The 22,280-nt window shown below is 38.2% G+C and overlaps 1 protein-coding gene across 1 annotated transcript in view; it reads left to right on the top strand.

Moving 5' to 3' along the window:
- The window catches only part of LOC137623451 (probable E3 ubiquitin-protein ligase HERC1), a 297,680-nt gene that overhangs the window by 231,790 nt on the left and 43,610 nt on the right, over nt 1-22,280 (top strand). Inside the window, exons 39-40 of the mRNA XM_068354286.1 lie at nt 15,560-15,610; nt 21,144-21,284. Of these exons, the coding sequence (XP_068210387.1) occupies nt 15,560-15,610; nt 21,144-21,284 (192 nt within the window). The remainder of the gene's footprint in view (nt 1-15,559; nt 15,611-21,143; nt 21,285-22,280) is intronic.

A 22,280-nucleotide genomic window follows, 5' to 3' on the forward strand; every position in this document is an offset into this window, starting at 1 on the left:
GATCAAAGGGTACAGAAGTATGTTGGCATCAGTTTTCCGCCACAGAGGCTTGGATCTTTCTTCCAACAAGGATCTACAAGACATCCTTAAGTCTTTCGAGACCTCTAAAGAACGTCGCTTGTCCACTCCAGGCTGGAATCTAGACGTAGTCTTAAGGTTCCTGATGTCTTCTAGATTTGAACCTCTCCAGTCAGCCTCTTTCAAAGACCTTACTCTCAAAACTCTTTTCCTCGTCTTCCTTGCAACAGCCAAAAGAGTTAGTGAGGTTCACGCCTTCAGCAGGAACATAGGATTCACATCCGAAACAGCAACATGTTCCTTACAGCTCGGGTTTTTGGCAAAAAATGAACTTCCTTCACGTCCTTGGCCTAGATCGTTCGAAATTCCTAGCCTCTCCAACATGGTGGGTAACGAGCTAGAGAGAGTTCTTTGCCCTGTCAGAGCTCTAAAGTATTATCTTAAAAGGTCAAAACCTATTCGAGGACAATCAGAAGCCTTATGGTGTGCCATCAAGAAACCTTCGATGCCTATGTCCAAAAACGCAGTTTCGTATTACATAAGGCTTCTGATTAGAGAAGCTCATTCCCACATGAAGGATGAAGACCTTGCTTTGCTGAAGGTAAGGACCCACGAAGTGAGAGCTGTAGCTACTTCGATGGCCTTCAAACAGAACCGTTCTCTGCAGAGTATTATGGATGCAACCTATTGGAGGAGCAAGTCAGTGTTTGCATCATTTTATCTCAAAGATGTCCAGTCTCTTTACGAGAACTGCTACACCCTGGGACCATTCGTAGCAGCGAGTGCAGTAGTAGGTGAGGGCTCAGCCACTACATTCCCTTAATCCCATAACCTTTTTTAACCTTTCTCTTGAATGCTTTTATTGTTGTTTTTGGGTTGTTACGGTAGGCTAAGAAGCCTTCCGCATCCTAGTTGATTTGGCGGGTGGTCAATTCGTTCTTGAGAAGCGCCTAGGTTAGAGGTTGTGTAGAGGTCCTTTAGTATGGGTTGCAGCCCTTTATACTTCAGCACCTTAGAGTTGTTCAGCCTCCTAAGAGGAACGCTGCGCTCAGTAAGGAAGACGAACTTATTAAAGGCAGAGTAATGGTTCAAGTCGACTTCCTTACCAGGTACTTATAATTTCATTGTTATTTTGAATAACTGATAATATGAAATACGGGATACTTAGCTTCTTGATATACATGTACACTGGTTTTCACCCACCTCCCTGGGTGTGAATCAGCTACATGATTATCGGGTAAGATTAATATTGAAAAATGTTATTTTCATTAGTAAAATAAATTTTTGAATATACTTACCCGATAATCATGATTTAATTGACCCACCCTTCCTCCCCATAGAGAACCAGTGGACCGAGGAAAAATTGAGGTGGTGTCAACAAGAAGTACTGCAGTACCTGGCCACAGGTGGCGCTGGTGAGTACACCCCCCTCTTGTATAGCGATCGCTGGCGTATCCCGTCCGTAGAATTCTGTCGGGCAACGGAGTTGACAGCTACATGATTATCGGGTAAGTATATTCAAAAATTTATTTTACTAATGAAAATAACATTTTTACAATAATTCAGGCAGTATTATAAACATCTGAATTGTTAAAATTCATATGAACTGTAGGGTATGTGCATTATATGAGGGATTGATAGAGAATAAAGTATTTGAACAACATCTTAGATTAAAATAGATTTAGCAAAAGTAACTACAAGGCTGGTCATTAGCCATAATGACTGATATGCAATAATTAAATGCCTAATAAGTGAAGGGGTAGGACCAGGGAAGTGGGAACATTTTGTTGTAGTTATTCTATACAAAGTAAAATGGGATGCACTTCAATAGGGGAATTATAGAAGACTAGAAGAATGTATTATTGAAGAATGTGCCAGAGAAGATGTTCACGGAAACTTTTAGAAAAATTAACTTGTCTATTTATCTTCATGACAGAAGATGACAGATGTAGTCTGTATGATGAGGCAATAATGAGAAACTACATAGAAAGGGTATCATATTGCAAAGACAAAGTAATGTATATAAAAAATATCATTGAATTGAACAGTGAGGACACTGTACCATTAAAAAAAAATCTGGAGGAGTGAAGTTAATGGCAGATGTGTCAGATTTTGAGATAAATGTTGATCAATTCTGAGCTCTTTCTTGTTAATCTTATCAATAGAATAATCTAATAAGGGGTGCAAGAAGGGAGGCCCCAGAGATTTGTTATATTTAGAAGACCTGGAGTTAACTTTAGTTTAAAAGTGTAAGAATTAAATCTTGGAATTGATGAGATGATTTAAAATCATTGCAGGCAAAACCAAGCTTGTAAAGACTTGAAAAGTAGAAAAGAGTAAAGCAAAGCATAAAAAGTGTATGTGGCTGGTATTAAAGATGATGCATTTAGTGGCAAAATACTGTTGGGTTAGATTTATTTTTATCAACCTTGCCTGATGTATTGCTTCTTCTAAGGAAAAGCTCAGTTTATTGACATTCACTCCTAAAAGTTCTTAAAATTTCCCCTTTTCTCAACATTCAAGACACATGTCTCTAGTAAAGCACAGTAATGAGACACACTAGTGGTTAATGGCAAGAAGCGAAGTAGAGATACGAAAGGGACTCGTTGTTATGTATATCTCTCGGTGGCATTTGTTCAACACTCAGATTTCCAGATTGTGATAAGTTTAATTGCGTTATAAGTTTTTTCCTCTGGATTTGTCAGCAATTACTACATGGAGATGATAATGTGATTTATATATCTGTTATGAGGAGTGTGAATGCCGCATTGTTCCTCTCATGTAAAGTACCTTTCCAGTTGAAAGCTCTAAATGAGTTGCCTTAGGATTTATATATCTTTTCGTCTGACGTCACTTTATCCAACATCTCTTTGTCCATCCCTTTTGGCCCAACGTCTCTTGGTCTAATGACTTTTTAGTGTACCATCTTTTTGTCCTTGATTTTTTTTGGTCCAATGACTTTTTAATCCAATTTCCTCTAGATTTTTAAAAAGGCAATTTTATATCATGCTTTTGCTAAACATGCCACCGAAAACCAAAACTATTGCTTTGTTTACGTTCCATTGCCGATCATAATGAACAAAGAAACGCATTTACACACATGTGTATAGGTTAGATTTTGCAGCAACAGATATCCTACCAAGTATTGGTCATATAATAATTATATTATTATTAATGTTATTTTACTTACTTTTTATCCTTAGAATTTCAGAATAGATAAAATAAGAGCAATTTTATATCATGCTTTTCCAAAAAAACACTGCCTAAAACAGAAAACGTTTTGTTACATTTCATCGCCGATCATAACGAATTCATTTACACATGCAATTGATAATTAAGGATACTAATGGCTTTTAGTAAAGATGTTATTATAAATAAAGATTATATGTATGGTATAATATTTATGATAAAAGTGTAGTAACATTAGGCTGGCCTTGAAATTGCTATTTGCCCATTACATGGAGTGTATGATAAAAATGCTTTTTCTAAGGGAAATTTTGGAGTTCGCCCTTTGGATGGGGTCGTCCTTTACATGAAAATATGTGGTATGTGTATTATTTTCACTCCCACAATTAAAATTGGAAAAATATTATTGGCATTATGAACATAGAAATTTGTGCTGTTTGCATATGCATACAGTGTGTATGTGTCAGATGACCACAAAAATCCATCAGAACTGGCGTTAGTAACAGCAAGAATTGCTGTAGCTGAAATGCAGGATGAGGCAGTTCAAAGTAAGCCGAATAGTGTGCATAACATTATATCAGAAAGTGTAATACATCATGAAGAAAAGATTATGGAATTATGGTATATAAATGCCAGAGTTGTCTATAACTTGCCAAGAACAAATAACAGTTTGGAAGGATACCATTCTCCATTAAAGTTTTTTATTGGCTCAAGTCATCCTAATATTTGGCGACCAATAGAAACTTTGGAAAATGAAACTTTCTTGATTTAAATCAAGATAACTCACATTTGTTGAGGGGATAGAGTACATAAACAAAAAATATACCTAAATTAACAAATGCTTACAGACTTCGTGATTCCCATAAAAAAAAAGAAAAAAACTTTTTAATGCTGTTGCTTTCAACCTTTGCACTTTATAAATATTTTTAATATTTTAAGTTAAGTTTTCTTTTCTATTTTTTTATATAAATGTATGTAATAAATAGGGAAAAAATTCTATTGTATTATATGTGTATATTAACTTTTAATTAATGCATAAAAATCCAACAAATTTTCTGAGAAAACCAAAGAAAGGATCCTAGAAAAGGAAAACATTGTACAAAGAGAGGCTGGACCAAAAAACTTCAGGACAAAAAGGCTTAGGACAAAATTACTTTAATGAAAAGGCTTTTGGCATTTGCATCGGTTAAATGCATAATAAACTGAAAGTTCTATCTTTTACGGTAGACTTTGTGAGTGTAAGACGATTTTGTCTTTTATCTTCCATCAGCACAAAAATTATTCAAGGTTATGAGTCTGCCATAATTCAGAATTTTTTCACATCCCTCTTTTGGAAATGGATGTAAGCATTACATCAGAAAATATTTCTCCATTCGTCATCTCCTACTTCATGCTTCATAGCCCTCTTCCAGTGCCTTGTGGAGCCCAGTTAAATGGGTATTATACAGGGTATTAAAGAAATTATAGGTTTAGTTGGTTTTGGGATGTTTTGGAAGTAAGTTATCATTTATAGATAATGTTGAGTCCCTTATTCCCAATAGCTTTAGGGAGAAAATCTGGTGTCACATATTTCAAACTGTATTTTGAGATGGATTATAACTATTAGTCTAGACCAGTTGATTCTTCCTTTTTGATCATTTTTATTGTACTATTTTAAGTCTCGAATGACCTATCTCTTTCATTCTCTGGTATTCCACCTCCATTAGAGTTTGGAATTCAGTAATATGAACACCAGGTGAGGTTCATAGAAATAAACAGAATTTTAATAATGAAATTTCTTATTATTATACTCGGCTGATGTCTATATAGGCTACTACTAGTCAATGAAAATATGTCATTAGTGAAAAAGAACAAAAACTTGTTATGCATGTGTAAGACTTGTACTACTCTGCAGATGAGAGTTTGGCACTGAGTAAGAAAACAGGTTTTGAAGAAGTATTAGTACAAATTGTTGAGATTGAAGACAAAGGTGTGGCTGAAAGATGGTGTCATTAGAATTGAGGAAGTGGTGGAGAGATGTGGTATCTACTGGCTTGTAAATAGCCAGATCTCACTTAATGAAAATGTTTGAATATTTGTTGAGAAGATTAAAGAAAAATCACTAAAAACTGTATAGAAGTAAGTCAAAGACCTGCTGAAAGACATACTGTACTCAGGGTATCTTGTAAGGAATGCATAGATAAAAACATAGACCAGATAGGAACCCAGTTATAAAGTGCACAAGACAGTAAAGATGGGAAAGAGTTAATTTCACATATAATTCCCAAGGGAAAAGTTACTTTAAAAATTTCAACCTAATTGAAATGATTAGGTGATAATATTTGGTATTTTTCAATATTTAACTTAGCCGGTGATTATATAAGCTGCAGCTCTGCTGCTCGACAGAAAACTCTACGTTCAAAATCCGCCAGCGATCGCTATGCAGGTAGGGGGTGTACTTCAACAGCGCCATCTGTCGTGCAGGTACTCAGTACTCATTGTAAACAAAGAACTCAATTTTCTCTCTGTCGTGCTACCGGCAAGACCTACTAATTCGCTGTTGCTAACTGGATTTGTTTTCACAACTATTTGGTGAAGTACACTATTCTAGTTTTGAGCTTTCGCTGTGCAGGCTTTCTCTTCAATAAATCCTTGCATTCTTTTTTTGATATCGGATTATTTGTTGATGACTTTGGATAGTTTTTGAATTCCCCTTTGACCAATTCAAAATGGCTGACCCTTCTCAAGTCCCAAAATTCAGGAAGTGTAATGCTAGGGACTGTTCAAGGCGTCTTCCGAAGGCCTCTATCGATCCTCACACCGTTTGTTCCAATTGTCGGGATAAAACCTGTCAATTGGAAGATCGATGTGAGGAATGCGTTGGGCTTTCGGAATTCGATTTTATCGAATTCCAAAAATATACACGTAGGCTAGAGAGAGATAGAGTCAGGAGAAGTTCATCTCGTTCTGTTGATTTTTCCTCTCCTCATGCCCCACAACCTATTCCTTCCCCTGTAGTGGTTGCTCCTGATCCCCCTTCTGGCACTCAGGAACCTTCGATGGCTGACATGATGCGTGCCATCCAAGCTCTGGGTGAGAGAGTTGAGTCCCTGGCTAGTGACCGTAACCAGTTCATGGCGGACGTCAAGGAGCTGAAGTGTAAAAGTGCAGTGGGAAGTGGTAAAGTGAGTGATAGTGTTGTGGATAGTGTTGCGCTTGAGGGTTCGTCTGTTCGTGCCTGTCGTCCTCCTAGTCCGGGACCTCTTGCAAGCTCCCAAGTCCAGGGGAGAAGCAATGTCGTACGACCAATGGGTTCGAGAGGCTTTAATCGGCGAACAGACGTTCCCTCCGTGGTTTCGGGCGTATCTACCCAAGATCGCCCCACCCACACAAAGACGAGAGAGCCCATTTATTCCTCGTCTGCGGAAGAGGTTTCTCGTAAGAAACCATGGACCAAGGTCTCACGACCTCTTAAGCGCAAGTCGGTCCCTTCCGCGCAAGTCCAACGGCCCAGTTGTAGCCACTGGGTCAGTTCGGACTCGCTGCAGTCTTCCGATGACTGCTCACCTCCTAAGAGAGGCAAAGCGGTACCGCCTCAGGCAGTTACACCGTCTGTCGCCGCACCTGCTCCTGCAGACCCTAAGTGGTCTTTGCTGCAGACCATGCAGTACCAATTAACGTCTCTGATGCAGGACTTTCGTGCGGAGAAGGTTGCTGCTGCACCAACCTCTTGCCTACAACCAACCACACTCTCGGTTGTGCGTCCTGTGGACGCTGAGGCGACCTTCTTGCGCACTCCAGCTGAGAGAGTCCCGCCACCCATGCGTTCCAGTGTACCCTGCCAGCCGCATGTTGACGTTCAGCGACGCACGGAACCTTCCGTTGACGTTCGCGAGGTACAACAACCGTCAGAGTTGTTTTGTTCTGACGCGGTGCGTCAACCTCCGCAACCCAGTGTGGTTGCCTCTGCTCGCCCACATCAGACTAGACAGTCTGGAGTAGACGCTGTGCGTCCCCGCGCTGCTATGGTTGTTGCCAGCTCACAGACTGGGCAACAGTTCCATGACGTTGCGTCCGGTTCAGTCACGCGTGCACCCGTGCGACCGGACTCAGCTAACCAGCCTATACCTACTCCATTGCCGCTTCCTCCTCAATACTCGGATGATGGACTCTCTGATGATGACGATGCGGCACACGTTGATGAACCACATTCGGACCTTGACGAGCCCAAGTCCACGCAACCCTCTTTGGACTTTAGAAAAGTTCTTGCTCTGTTCAAAGAGATGTTTCCGGACCAGTTTGTGTCTGTGGCTCCGCGCTCTCCTCCGTCAGAGTTTGCTTTAGGTACGCAGTCATCCTCGCCTGCCTTTACTAGACTCGTCCAAGAGAGCTTTACGAGTTATAGGAGAATGGATGCAGTCCAAAAAGAGTCTAGGGAAGACAGCCTTTACGTTTCCCCCTGCTAAACTCTCTTCCAGATCGAGCGTCTGGTATGCCACGGGAGAAGTTCTCGGCTTGGGAGTTCCTGCCTCTGCCCAGGGCGACTTCTCAAGTCTTGTAGACTCTCCCCGCAGGCTAGCCATGAGACGCTCTAAGATATGCTGGTCACCTTCGGACCTAGACCATCTGTTGAAAGGGATATTTAGAGCCTTCGAGGTCTTCAACTTTTTAGACTGGTGTCTGGGAGCTTTGAGCAGGAAGATCTCCCCGACTGAGAAGGAATCTTCCTTGCTCATCATGTCCTGCATGGACAAGGCCATACGTGACGGGTCTAGTGAGCTTGCTGCATCGTTCGTATCCGGAGTCCTCAAGAAGCGTGAGAACCTTTGCTCTTTCCTGTCAGCTGGAGTGACACCTTGTCAAAGATCCGAACTTCTGTTTGCTCCTCTCTCTAAGTGCCTTTTTCCAGAGGACTTGATTAAGGAGATTGCTGCTTCTTTGATACAGAAGGACACCCATGACCTGGTTGCGTCCTCTGCCCGCAAAGCCACCCCTTTGCCTACCTTGTCAACTAGACCAAGGATGGACACTCCAGCGTCCCGATTTATTCCGCCCTTTCGTGGCAGAGCCTCCAGCAGAGGAGGTGCTCGTGCCGAAGGGAGACGTGGGAAGAAGAAAGGAACCAAGTCCTTTAAAGGCAGAGTCTGACTGCCAGCTTCTTCAGACAGCAGTGGGAGCCAGACTCAAGAACTTCTGGCAGACCTGGGAGAAGAGAGGCGCAGATGCACAATCTGTGAAGTTGCTCAGAGAGGGGTACAAGATCCCGTTTGTACGAGAACCCCCTCTAGCAACGTCTCCCATCGATCTCTCTCCCAGGTACAGAGAGGAAGACAAGAGACGAGCATTGAAACAGGAGGTGTCTCTCTTACTAGAAAAGGGAGCGGTAGTCAAAGTCCTGGACCATCAAACCCCGGGCTTCTACAACCGTCTCTTCTTAGTGGCAAAGAAGACAGGAGGGTGGAGGCCGGTGCTAGACGTCAGTGCGCTGAATGTCTTTGTCACAAAGCAGACGTTCGCCATGGAGACCACAAAGTCCGTTCTAGCAGCGGTCAGAAGGGAAGACTGGATGGTCTCTTTAGACCTAAGGGACGCATACTTTCACGTCCTCATCCACCCAGACTCCCAACCTTTTCTGAGATTCGTTTACGAAAAGGTTGTCTACCAGTTTCAAGCCCTGTGCTTTGGCCTAAGCACAGCTCCTCTTGTGTTTACGAGGCTGATGAGGAATGTAGCCAAATTCCTTCATTTAGCGGACATCAGAGCCTCCCTCTATTTGGACGACTGGCTTCTAAGAGCTTCTTCCAGTCGTCGCTGTCTGAAGGATCTAAAGTGGACTCTAGATCTGACCAAGGAATTGGGTCTCCTTGTCAATATGGAAAAGTCTCAAGTGGTCCCATCCCAAACTATTGTGTATTTAGGGATGGAGATTCACAGTCTAGCTTTTCGGGCTTTTCCGTCGGCCCCCAGAACAAGTCAAGCCCAGTTATGCATCCAGAACATGCTGAAGAAGGAACGATGTTCAGTCAGGCAGTGGATGAGTCTGATAGGGACACTATCATCCCTGGAACAGTTCGTATCGTTAGGAAGACTACACCTCCGTCCTCTTCAATATCACCTAGCTGTTTACTGGAAAAAGGACAAGACGCTAGAAGCGGTCTCGATCCCCATTTCCGAGAAGATGAAGTCTTCCCTGACTTGGTGGAAGGACAGTATCAGCCTCAGAGAGGGTCTGCCCCTGGCTGTTCAGACTCCCAACCACGTTCTCTTCTCGGACGCATCGGACACGGGCTGGGGTGCGACATTAGACGGCCGGGAATGCTCGGGAACTTGGAACTCGAGTCAAAGGACAATGCATATCAACTGCAAGGAGCTACTGGCAGTTCATCTGGCCTTGAAAAGCTTCAAGTCTCTCCTTCAAGGCAAAGTGGTGGAGGTGAACTCGGACAACACCACGGCTTTGGCGTACATCTCCAAGCAAGGAGGGACCCACTCTATGACGTTGTACGAGATCGCAAGGGACCTCCTCACCTGGTCAAAAGATCTAAACATTTCACTAGTAACGAGGTTCATCCAAGGCAACTTGAATGTCATGGCAGATTGCCTCAGTCGGAAGGGACAAATCATTCCAACAGAATGGACCCTACACAAGGATGTGTGCAAGAGACTTTGGGCCACATGGGGCCAGCCTACCATAGATCTCTTCGCAACCTCGATGACCAAGAGGCTCCCAATATATTGCTCACCAATCCCGGACCCAGCAGCAGTTCATATAGATGCCTTTCTCCTAGATTGGTCACATCTAGACCTATATGCATTCCCCCCGTTCAAGATTGTCAACAAGGTACTGCAGAAGTTCGCCTCTCACGAAGGGACAAGGTTGACGTTAGTTGCTCCCCTCTGGCCCGCGAGAGAATGGTTCACCGAGGTACTTCGATGGCTAGTGGACGTTCCCAGAACTCTTCCTCTAAGGGTGGACCTTCTATGTCAGCCACACGTAAAGAAGGTACACCAAGGCCTCCACGCTCTTCGTCTGACTGCCTTCAGACTATCGAAAGACTCTCGAGAGCTAGAGGCTTTTCGAAGGAGGCAGCCAGGGCGATTGCTAGAGCAAGGAGGACATCCACCCTTAGAGTCTACCAATCGAAGTGGGAAGTCTTCCGAAACTGGTGCAAGTCAGTATCTGTATCCTCGACCAGTACCTCTGTAACTCAAATAGCTGACTTCCTTTTATACCTGAGGAAAGAACGATCTCTTTCAGCTCCCACTATCAAGGGTTACAGAAGCATGTTGGCATCAGTCTTCCGTCACAGAGGCTTAGATCTTTCCAACAACAAAGATCTACAGGACCTCCTTAAGTCTTATGAGACCACGAAGGAGCGTCGTTTGGCTACACCTGGTTGGAATTTAGACGTGGTACTAAGATTCCTCATGTCAGAAAGGTTCGAGCCGCTACAATCAGCCTCCTTTAAAGATCTCACTTTAAAGACTCTTTTCCTGGTTTGCTTAGCCACAGCTAAAAGAGTCAGTGAGATTCACGCCTTCAGCAGGAACATCGGATTTTCATCTGAAACGGCTACATGTTCTTTACAGCTTGGTTTTCTAGCCAAAAACGAGCTACCCTCTCGTCCTTGGCCGAAATCGTTCGATATTCCAAGCCTATCGAATATGGTTGGAAATGAACTAGAAAGAGTCTTATGCCCTGTGAGAGCTCTTAAGTTCTATTTAAGACGAACTAAACCTTTACGAGGACAGTCAGAAGCTTTATGGTGTTCAGTTAAGAAACCATCTTTGCCTATGTCAAAGAATGCTTTATCCTATTTTATCAGACTGTTAATACGAGAAGCTCATTATTATTATTATTATTATTACTATCCAAGCTACAACCCTAGTTGGAAAAGCAAGATGCTATAAGCCCAGGGGCTCCAACAGGGAAAAATAGCCCAGTGAGGAACGGGAAATAAGGAAATAAATAAATGAAGAGAACAAATTAACAATAAATCATTCTAAAAACAGTAACAACATCAAAACAGACATGTCATATATAAACTATTAACAGCATCAAAAACAAATATGTCATAAATAAACTATAAAAGACTCATGTCCGCCTGGTCAACAAAAAAGCATTTGCTCCAACTTTAAACTTTTGAAGTACTACTGATTCAACCACCCGATTAGGAAGATCATTCCACAACTTGGTAACAGCTGGAATAAAACTTCTAGAGTACTGCGTAGTATTGAGCCTCGTGATGGAGAAGGCCTGGCTATTAGAATTAACTGCCTGCCTAGTATTACGAACAGGATAGAATTGTCCAGGGAGATCTGAATGTAAAGGATGGTCAGAGTTATGAAAAATCTTATGCAACATGCATAATGAACTAATTGAACGACGGTGCCAGAGATTAATATCTAGATCAGGAATAAGAAATTTAATAGACCGTAAGTTTCTGTCCAACAAATTAAGATGAGAATCAGCAGCTGAAGACCAAACAGGAGAACAATACTCAAAACAAGGTAGAATGAAAGAATTAAAACACTTCTTCAGAATAGATTGATCACCGAAAATCTTGAAAGACTCTCAATAAGCCTATTTTTTGTGCAATTGAAGAAGACAGAGACCTTATATGTTTCTCAAAAGTATATTTACTGTCGAGAATCACACCTAAAATTTTGAAAGAGTCATACATATTTAAAGAAACATTATCAATACTGAGATCCGGATGTTGAGGAGCCACCGTCCTTGACCTACTTACAATCATACTTTGAGTTTTGTTAGGATTCAACTTCATACCCCATAATTTGCACCATGCACTAATTCTAGCTAAATCTCTATTAAGGGATTCACCAACCCTAGATCTACATTCAGGGGATGGAATTGATGCAAAGAGAGTAGCATCATCTGCATATGCAACAAGCTTGTTTTCTAGGCCAAACCACATGTCATGTGTATATAGTATGAAAAGTAATGGGCCAAGAACACTACCCTGTGGAACACCGGATATCACATTCCTATAATCACTATGGTGCCCATCAACAACAACTCTTTGAGATCTATTACTTAAAAAATCAATAATAATGCTAAGAAACAACCCACCCACTCCCAACTGTTTCAGTTTGAAAACAAGGGCCTCATGATTAACACGGTCAAAGGAAGCACTAAAATCAAGGCCAATCATACGAACTTCCCGACCACAATCAAGGGATTTCTGTACAGCATTGGAGATTGTAAGAAGGGCATCACATGCTCCAAGGCCTTTACGAAAACCAAATTGCAAACTAGGGAGTAGATGATTACCTTCAGCAAACCTATTAAGACGTTTTGCCAGAAGACGTTCAAAAACTTTAGATAATATGGGAGTTATGGAAATTGGGCGGTAATCAGTGGGAATTGAGCTACCACAAACATCTGAGTGAGGAAGACCAAGCTTTGCTGAAGGTAAGGACACATGAAGTTAGAGCTGTCGCAACTTCAGTGGCCTTTAAACAAAATAGATCTCTGCGAAGTATAATGGACGCAACCTATTGGAGAAGCAAGTCAGTGTTCGCGTCTTTTTATCTTAAAGATGTCCAGTCTCTTTACGAGAACTGCTACACCCTGGGACCATTCGTAGCAGCGAGTGCAGTAGTGGGTGAGGGCTCAACCCCTACAATCCCCTAATTCCATAACCTTTTTAATCTTTCTCTTGAAATGTTTTTATTGTTGTTTTTGGGTTGTCCGGAAGGCTAAGAAGCCTTTCGCATCCTGGTTGATTTGGCGGGTGGTGAAATTCTTTTCTTGAGAAGCGCCTAGATTAGAGGTTTTGATGAGGTCCTGTGGTATGGGTTGCAACCCTTCATACTTCAGATCCTAGGGGGTCGCTCAGCATCCTAAGAGGATCGCGAGGCTCCGTAAGGAAGACGTACTTAAAAAGGCAGAGTAATTGTTCAAGTCGACTTCCTTACCAGGTACTTATTTATTTTATTTTTGTTATTTTGATAACTTCTAAAATGAAATAAAAATCCTTAGCTCATAATAATGTAAACATTTATTGCCTGTCTCTACCCACCCCCCCTGGGTGTGAATCAGCTTATATAATCACCGGCTAAGTTAAATATTGAAAAATGTTATTTTGATAATAAAATAAACTTTTGAATATACTTACCCGGTGATTATATATTAAAGGACCCTCCCTTCCTCCCCAATAGAGACGCAGTGGACCGAGGAGAAAATTGAGTTCTTTGTTTACAATGAGTACTGAGTACCTGCACGACAGATGGCGCTGTTGAAGTACACCCCCTACCTGCATAGCGATCGCTGGCGGATTTTTTCCGTAGAGTTTTCTGTCGAGCAGCAGAGCTGCAGCTTATATAATCACCGGGTAAGTATATTCAAAAATTTATTTTATTATCAAAATAACATTTTTATATATAGAAGTGGATACAACAAGCAAACTAAATTTTTCATTTATTCGACCCCCTAACACACACACATTCAAAAAAGAAGAAAAGTGTGGTGCTTAACATAAAAGGTAAAATAGGTTATGGCTGTCTGCTATAACTTTTGATTTAAAAGGTAATAGAATGTATGAGACAGGATTAGAATACAAATTAATATCATTAGCAAGTTTTATTTCTAATTTGATTTGAATAATTATAATGAGACACCAGATAGAGAATATGGAAAATATTTTAGGGAACATGGTTGCAAAAATTCAGAGTAAGTTTGACTGTTAGAACTTTGAATATATTGGGAATTTTGGTTTAACCAATAGATCCACTCGTATATCAAGTTTAAGTATGTTTGATTTTAGGAGCACTATGTGTTATTTGTCATATAAAAATAGTCTTACATTTAGTTTTGTTTATTTGTACACCTGTCACTGAATGATATTGTTGGAAAAACCATTAGTCAAACAGGAATGTAGTACCTCTTCCCTCATGTTTGGTTTTTGAGGAAGGTGGTCAGAATTCAAGAGGAATTATTTTGGGCGTTATGTAATGATAATTGGAATTTCATTAATATTTCTTATTGTAAGATGATTTAGTCTGTATTCAGATGAAGCCATTTGTAGGGAGATATGCAAACATTGAGGAACTATATTTAACAAGAGTAAGTGTAGTATAGGAGAAAGTTATTTAGTTTTAAAATTAGGAATATGCAGGAATGTCTTCTTAAGATTTACTGACAAAACAGCAATATATATGAATATAATAATAAGACGAATATAATTTATTTTAGGGAGAGCAGTGGAGTATATTAGAAGGTTTATTTAATTCCATCCAAAAGGAGGAAGATAACATGATATTACATTAGTTCTTAGAGAACTTTTAAATTTCGAAGAAATTATATAGGATAATTCTAATAAAAAGAAAAGAGAATTGATAAAAGGGATGAAAGGATAGGATCATTGGAAGCATGTAACTTTAGACTGTAGGAGGAGAGAAAGGGAATAATTAACTAAAAACTGTTTCACCAAAACTTTTGTTTTTACTAAGTGCATCTAAAACAGCAGACAGGGGTGACAAATAGTTTTATATCTAATCATGCAAATAGAAAATCTTATATAGATACTGTATATAGGTGATGAGAAGGAAGATGTTAAAGGAATCTCATGTTAGGTCATATTGGCCTAGCTAGTTATCCCATGCTGTCAAGTGGGAGTGAGGTTTACTGTTTTTTTTTTTTTATTAATTTATTCTATAGCATTAAATACTTATTGATTTGTTTATTAACTTGAAAATAATTTAATGATATGTTTTCACATGAGATGTGAGATTCATGCATAATCTTCAAATTTCTCTAAATAAGAGGGTCCTTAGAATTAGAATCTGGTAAGTGGTAAGCCAAACTATTTATCTGTGACGTTATGTTTCAAGAGGAGTAGAAGTTGATAATCAGGCTGTGAGGTAACAAAAGCTTGGTCATGATCTTGTGCTATCATATGTATTACAAAATTATGAGAGGACATTGTTTGCTCATTCCACCATTGTTTATTTTATTCCATTGATTAAAACCTACCTCCTCTGGATAAACATTTGATTTGGCTATGAAATGTTAATGCACAGTTTTTATTTTTTAATTCATCTGGTCATGTTATTGTTTTTAGTAAATTTGTTACTTTTAAATTGAATGCCCAGTTTCCCTTAAAAGAACCCCCAGTAAATCTTAGCATTAATTCCTTATACTAAATTAGAAGTACTGTATTTAAAGTCTTTGTATGTGTTTAGTAATTTAGCTGATTTGGACATACATGTACAGTATTATTTTGTGCATTATGTATTTTATCTTATTTTACTGTATCAGTATTGTAATCAGGGTGTTTTTTCAACTCATAAGGCCATAGCTTTCACTTGATTTGCTTGTAGCCATGTATACCCTAAATAGGTGCTTATTTCACAGCTGGAGACTTTTTCATCGGGTGAAAGAGAAAATCGTCCAAGTGATCAAAAGGTAAGGACTGTATGTGCTTTATTGCTTATTTTATGTGTCAAGGCCTTACACGTTTAAATAGTTCTCACAGTTTCGGGATCAAAAAGGTAACTCAAAAAAAAATGTAAACCATGCTTTTTTGTGGAGGATTTGTTTGCAGGTCCTTGATTTGTCCAATTTTCATGGTAATGTGGATGTGCGACAGATTCCAAAACTTTTGTAATGGTAATGAATGTTTGTATATAAGGGAAGGTGTTATAGGTGGCTGTAATTGTTATAATATACTGTTGGTGTATAACAAAACTTAGTATACCAGGGAAAGTGGTGTATGGTAGAATTTTGATTGAGAGAGTAAGGCAAATGGCGAAAGACTGAAAAGGTGAAAATAATATGGATTTCAACAAAAAGAAGGATGTGTATTAAAAGTTTATTTTCAAATTTGTAGTGTTTGAGTCAAAGAAAAAACTATATAAGGCTTACTTGGGGTTAGAAAAAGCTCCAGGGTAAGTAGGTTGAGATCCAGTATTGAGGGTGTTGAGGATATATGGTCTAGATAGTGATTGACATATGTTTAGAATGAAGAGTAAGTCTCTTGTTGGAACATTTAGATGGGAATGTAACTGGTTTATTAGGAAAATGAGCATGCATCCAGTGTGTGGTATTCCTCCATATATATTTATTATTTGTATTGAAGGATGATACATTACATTATAAATAAGATAAATTTCAGCCATTGAGATGTTAATTTTCAGGAAAATCGTGCAGAGAATGATTGATCTTGCTTCCATTGTTCCAAGTACTTTTTCTTTTAGTATACAATACGTGAAATCCCGAGTTGAAAGAACATCTTAGTTTAAAAGTAGTAAAATCAGGAAAATTATAAGGTATATAGTACTTTTTAGCTTCTTTAGGTCAGTGTTGGATCTCTGTGGGTCAGTCTCTGGTTGGCAAGTGACATAACCTAAAATACGGAGTAGAAAATTACTTCTTAAAACTATCAGTTTTTTAGCTAATTACTCTAGTTTATGTTTATTGAAATATGGCATCCCTGACAAAAGTACTGGCCATGATAGCCATATTCGTATCCAATCCAAGCTGTATTACTTCCAGCTTTTTGTATTTATACCTACTCTGGCTTCATCTCACTTACCTGGCCAACTTCAGTAAAAATATTTTGAGTCAATTTCACCTCTAATTTCATTATAAATCTTTTATATATGCCCCATAGAACAGCTACAGCTACAGTATAAGGGGATAGGATAGGTGGGGAGGGGAGGGGGAATTAGGATTTTGGAAGAATTTGGAGAGAAAAGTGTTAAAATGAAGAATAGTGAGACGTGGAAAGATTGGAATGGACCCAATAGCTTCTTCTTTTTCTTCTTCTTCTTCTTTTTCCTCTTTTTTTTTTTTTTTTTTTTTTTTTTTTTTTTTTTATACATATATATAGTGGACTACCATGAGGTGATTCTCTTGCCATCCTCTGAGGGACTTGTGTTTTCATGATTATTCCTTTTCTGGGGGCTTGTTTATTTATTTATGTTTATCTACTTTTTGTTTTATTTTAATACTCTGGATTTGGTTTGTCCTGAGCAATGAATGGAGCTATTCTTTTCCACCAGGAATGCTCATGTTGTGTGTTTATTTCCTCACTTGTTGTTGCAAGTTCTGGGTAAATGTTTTTTAATCTATCCCAGGCTTTTGTGGCTCTTCTGTGGTATCTGACGTTAACTGGTTCAAGATTGTATATGTTATGGAGTGTCTCGCTATTTTCATTGATATTATTATTATTGTTGTTACGGTTTAGGCTATGATTGTTTCTTATGTTTCCATTTTGGAATTTTTGTATGGTTTTCATCTTTGATTGAGCCATTGAGCATGCTGGTGCTGTTGGATATTCGAATAGAGGTCTTATCAGGCTTTTGTAAAGATTTACTCTCGTGTTTTTATCCAGTAGTTTGAAATGTTTTAATGCTCCTTTTCTGTGTTTTGCCAATTGGAATTTTTGTTTGATATGGCAGCTTATGCCAGTTATTTAAATAGACACACCAAGGATTTTAACTTCGTTATTAAATGGTATATTTATATTTTTTATTGTTATTGGTGCAGATTAATTTTTTGATACTAATAAGAGTTGGAATTTGTTGCTGTTTGTTTTTATTTTCCACTTATTTTTTTAATCATTTATTCTTTTGTTCTCTCTTTCGATTTTTATTTTTAAAAATCTTTTGGAATTTGTAGGATGCATTATTACTTGTGTGATGTCATCTGGATAGGCATAGTTTATGCATATTCGGGGGCGGTTGGCATATCTGCTGTGTTGATGATAAAAAGAGTTGGGGATAGTATGCCCCCCTGTGGCACCCCACTTTTTATATCTATTGTTTCACCCAGTTTCCCATCTCTGCTACGTATTCTGACTGTTTTCTCTGTAATGTAGCTTGAGAAGAGTTTTTCCATTATTATTGGTAGTTACAATTGGAGTATTTTATATTTGAGGCTACCATGCCATACTTTATCAAATGCCTTAGAGATATCTCTACATATGATATTGCATTGGTATTTTTTATTTAGTTGATTCATGGCTATTATTTTGTAAATTGCCATGAGGGCAGTTTCAATGCCTCTCCCTGTCCTGAAACCATGTTGGTGTTTGTACAATTTATTGTTACTTTATAGGAATCTCCTTGGTCTTGTGTTTATGATTTTTCAAACACTTTTCCCAGCACTTCCTGCAGTGTGATTGGCCTTCTGTTTGCTGGCTGTTTTGGGTCTTTCTCTGGTTTAGGGGGGAAGTATGAGTATTTCTTCTTTGCTTGAATTTGGGTAATATCCCTTTGAGAGTGTTAGGTTTAATATTTGTTGGAGTCTTCTCAATGCCACCATTTGTAGTTTTGATAGCATTAGCTTGTTTATGCCACTTTTACCTAGTGCTTTGTGTTTAAATACTTTCACTGCTTTCTTTATCTCATGTATTCTAATGTCTGCTATTAAGTAGTTGTTCTTGTCCAGTCTGCAGATCTGGATTTTGATAGGGGTTTATTTGTTCCCTATTTTCTTATAGGAAGTTGAGGACTTCTGTTTCTGTGTCCCTATAAAAATTTGCATTTTTGTGGTCTGTAATATAGAAATATAAGCTTAATTCGTTAGTCTTCTTTTGTTATCTTGAAATGATACTGTGTCTATACATGTAATTGTTTTGGGGAGTTTTATTGTATGTTATAGGTGGTTGCAAAATTTACTGTTTTTTTATTGTGGATTATTATATTTTTACTAGATAAAGCTTTAGTGTTGTACATTATTTCTGTGTGGTTGCACTGAATGGAACCTGGGCACTGCAACTGATTTTGATGAAAATGAAATGTAGAGCACATTATTAACATATTGAGGCTAAAAAACAAATTATCCAAATGTTCAAAATAATGCCTGCAAGTATGACCCAATTTTTTTCCTCAACTGTTTCCGGAAATACATCTTAAGGCAGTTCCCCATTCCCGAATTCAATGAGCCTTCTTTTATTTATTTATGTACCATTATACATGTACTTGGTATGTTTTTTTTACTGTAGCCTATAGTATTCTTATCATTATCATAATCATAAATATTTTTACATTTATTCTTCCCTTTGTGAGGTTAGACATATGAGTTTTCTCCATTCTCTTCTCTCCTGTACTTTGTCTTCCAGAACTCCCATAATGGCTAGGTCATCATTTATCATGTTTTCACATCTTCCTTGGCCCTCTTGCTAGCCTTTGTCTTACCATTTCTGTATTTTTTTGTTTTTGCTACTAACTGTCCCTTATCCATTCTCATCACTTATTCAAATCTTCTCAATCTTTTAGTTGTCAGCCTTTTTTTCCAGTTTCTGGGTATCACATCTCTCCGTCAGGTCGTCGTTTGCGATATGATCTTCCCACTATTCTCCACTCATGAGGCATCAATGACCTTAGATGTCAGGATGCCTGAAAACTTTAAATCAATCAATCAATCAATCCACTCATGAATCGTACATCTTAAGGTCACACCTTATCAAAATATCTTTCATTTTCTCAGTCAGTTACCATTTTTTAGCAATATATAGTTTTAAAAACTTTAGGTACTCATTACAGTATAAGCCTGTACTCTTTCTATTAATGGAAAATTTGCCAAAAGTGTGGCAATCTCCATTTCATCCATGCTCTTTCTCACTGCCCTCTCAATTCTTGCTATACAGTCCATTGTCTATCCATGGTGAGGAAAATGCTCTACCTCTTTTGAGACCTACCTATTTGCCAATACAAAGTTCTCAACCCTTTTATCTTCGTCATTTACTCTCATAAATTTTGGGTATCTAAAATCTTTTATGCCTTGTAGATTTTGTAATCCATGGGCCCACTGAGACACAGTGTGTTAAAAGCAGTACATAGTACAGCATTCATCCCCTCACTATTTATCTCCCAACACCTATAGTGTTTAAAAAGAAAATATGCCGAACAGATTTTGCCTCGATAAACATGTATAAAAAGCGCTCTACTTAGCAATTTGTTAAAGTCTTATTGTCCAGTTGGCTATAAAACAGTCTAAACATGTCTCACTAGTTGTACTGTAGCTTCACTAGCTGTATAGCTTGAACATTACTCCAGAAAGTATATCATAAGTGTATTCTCTTGTCACCTTGAAAATGTAGTGAAGGTTGTCACTTATTCATCAGCTGCAAAAACAGATGATTTAGTAGAAACTGGCAAAGAAGCTTTCACCTTGGGATTCAGTATCATAAATATTCCATACCAGACATTTCTTATTAACTAATAAAGGAAAAATGTTTATTAACTTAGGGACTAAGTAGACCTATTTGAATTGCTTTTAATTTATGTTCTCCTGCTTTTATCAATTTTAGCCATTTTTACCCAATTTGCATATTAATTATAAGAATGATTGAGAAAGTCTTTATAACCCATTATTTGAATAACTAAGATTTAATTGTTAGTGCTCTGTTCTTTATAAACTTCCATTATCTGTCTTCGATTTAGGTTTTAGGTATATGAATAGTTTTAGGTGGTGGTATATTATCCAAACACCTAATGGTTTAAAAAAATAGCTAAAGGTTAATGATAAATTGGCTGTTGTGTAGGTTTTATTTGAAAAGTAATTTGTATAACGTAGCACAAATAAATATTATGTTGATCTCCCACTGCTTTGCTTATTGCAATGGCTGATAGAGTTGTTCGCTGAAAGAGAATTCATCCAGCTGTGAGATAGGAGTATAAAGTAATTAACTTCTTTATTTGTTTTTAACCTCTTTTGTATTTCAACCTTCTCTTAATGATATAAGTCTCAGTTACCCTTGTACACATCATAATTTCATAATTATTTGCCATAGATATCTTTTTAATAATTAATTCATAACTCATTACTGTATTACGTATTTGCGTAACTCATTATTATGTATTTTGTAAATTAATACAAAGTTCTTCCTCATCACTTTTAAGTTTTCCTTTTTTGTTTATGTGTACAGTGTATCTGTCTCTCCCTATTGCAGAATTAAGAAGCAAAAATTTAAAGTTTTTTTTTCTTGCAGCCTGGGGAACTGGCAGCTGAAGAGGGTATGGCATTACGCCTAGCATTCCTTCAGAGTGCTAGTTTACGATCAATATGTGTAATTATGAATTGCCCGAGTTATGCTGAAATGTTGTTGGTTCCCAAAGCAGTTCAAGAGAAGGTATGTAATGTCAAGGCTCATAGTGTATTGTGTTTTTTGCTTATTTTATGAGGTGCGGAATTACTGTTGTATCCTTCAGTTTTTGTAATCAATATCAACATATAAACTGTTTACGGAAAATTATTCCATGTCAAGATTTTGAAAAAAACATTGAAGATAATTGATGTTTTGGGAAAGCAAAATATAGTATAGATATAGTACAACATTTATTTTTGCTGATTGCAAAATATACTTTATATGTAAAACACTGAATTATTTTATTTCATGGCTGCTATCTTTCAAAGCTTAAAGATTTGATGGATTGCTTGCGTGTATGGCTTAGAATTTTATACCGTATATATTATAATACACTTATATGATATTTTTTCTATCTAGAGTAGAATTAAGGCTTAAACTAAAAATATATTCTGTAATGATTGCAAGTCACTAAAGGATACTTTACCTTGATATTAAGTATCCCATTGGTAGCCATTAATTTTCACTTTGTTCAAGGCTCTTGATGCACACCTGTTTACAGTCTTTGTTTCTTTATTTATTCATTAACTTTGTTACTTTTAATCTTTTCATTGAATGTTTGCTTGTAAAGCTGTCTAAACGGCACCTCGTAGTATCGGGGGATATTGAGGAAGGAGAGGACTAATTGGTAAGGGACCTCTGGTAGTGGTTTTAACACGCCCTAGTTACTATACCGACACACTATTAGAGTGAGTGAGGTGGGTTTATTTCTGGCATTCCATGCAACTTTTTTCTGTGGTATATTTAGCAGTATTTATACCTTAGAAATGGTGCTATAAGGAGCATTTCACTGGGCGACACAGGTCCCTCACCCAGAAATAGATTTTTCCTTCGTCAAAATCCCTTTTATGTAAACCCATTATTCATTTATATACCCAGTTTTTGTGTCCAAAAATGCAAGTGTAACTAGTCTTGTGACAGAAGACGGCTGTCCATTGAGTAGGCTCCAGTCGAACTACAGCTTCTGGGCCAGTGTATCAA

Source organism: Palaemon carinicauda, chromosome 30 (genome assembly GCF_036898095.1).
Source record: "Palaemon carinicauda isolate YSFRI2023 chromosome 30, ASM3689809v2, whole genome shotgun sequence".
Lineage (NCBI taxonomy): Eukaryota > Metazoa > Arthropoda > Malacostraca > Decapoda > Palaemonidae > Palaemon > Palaemon carinicauda.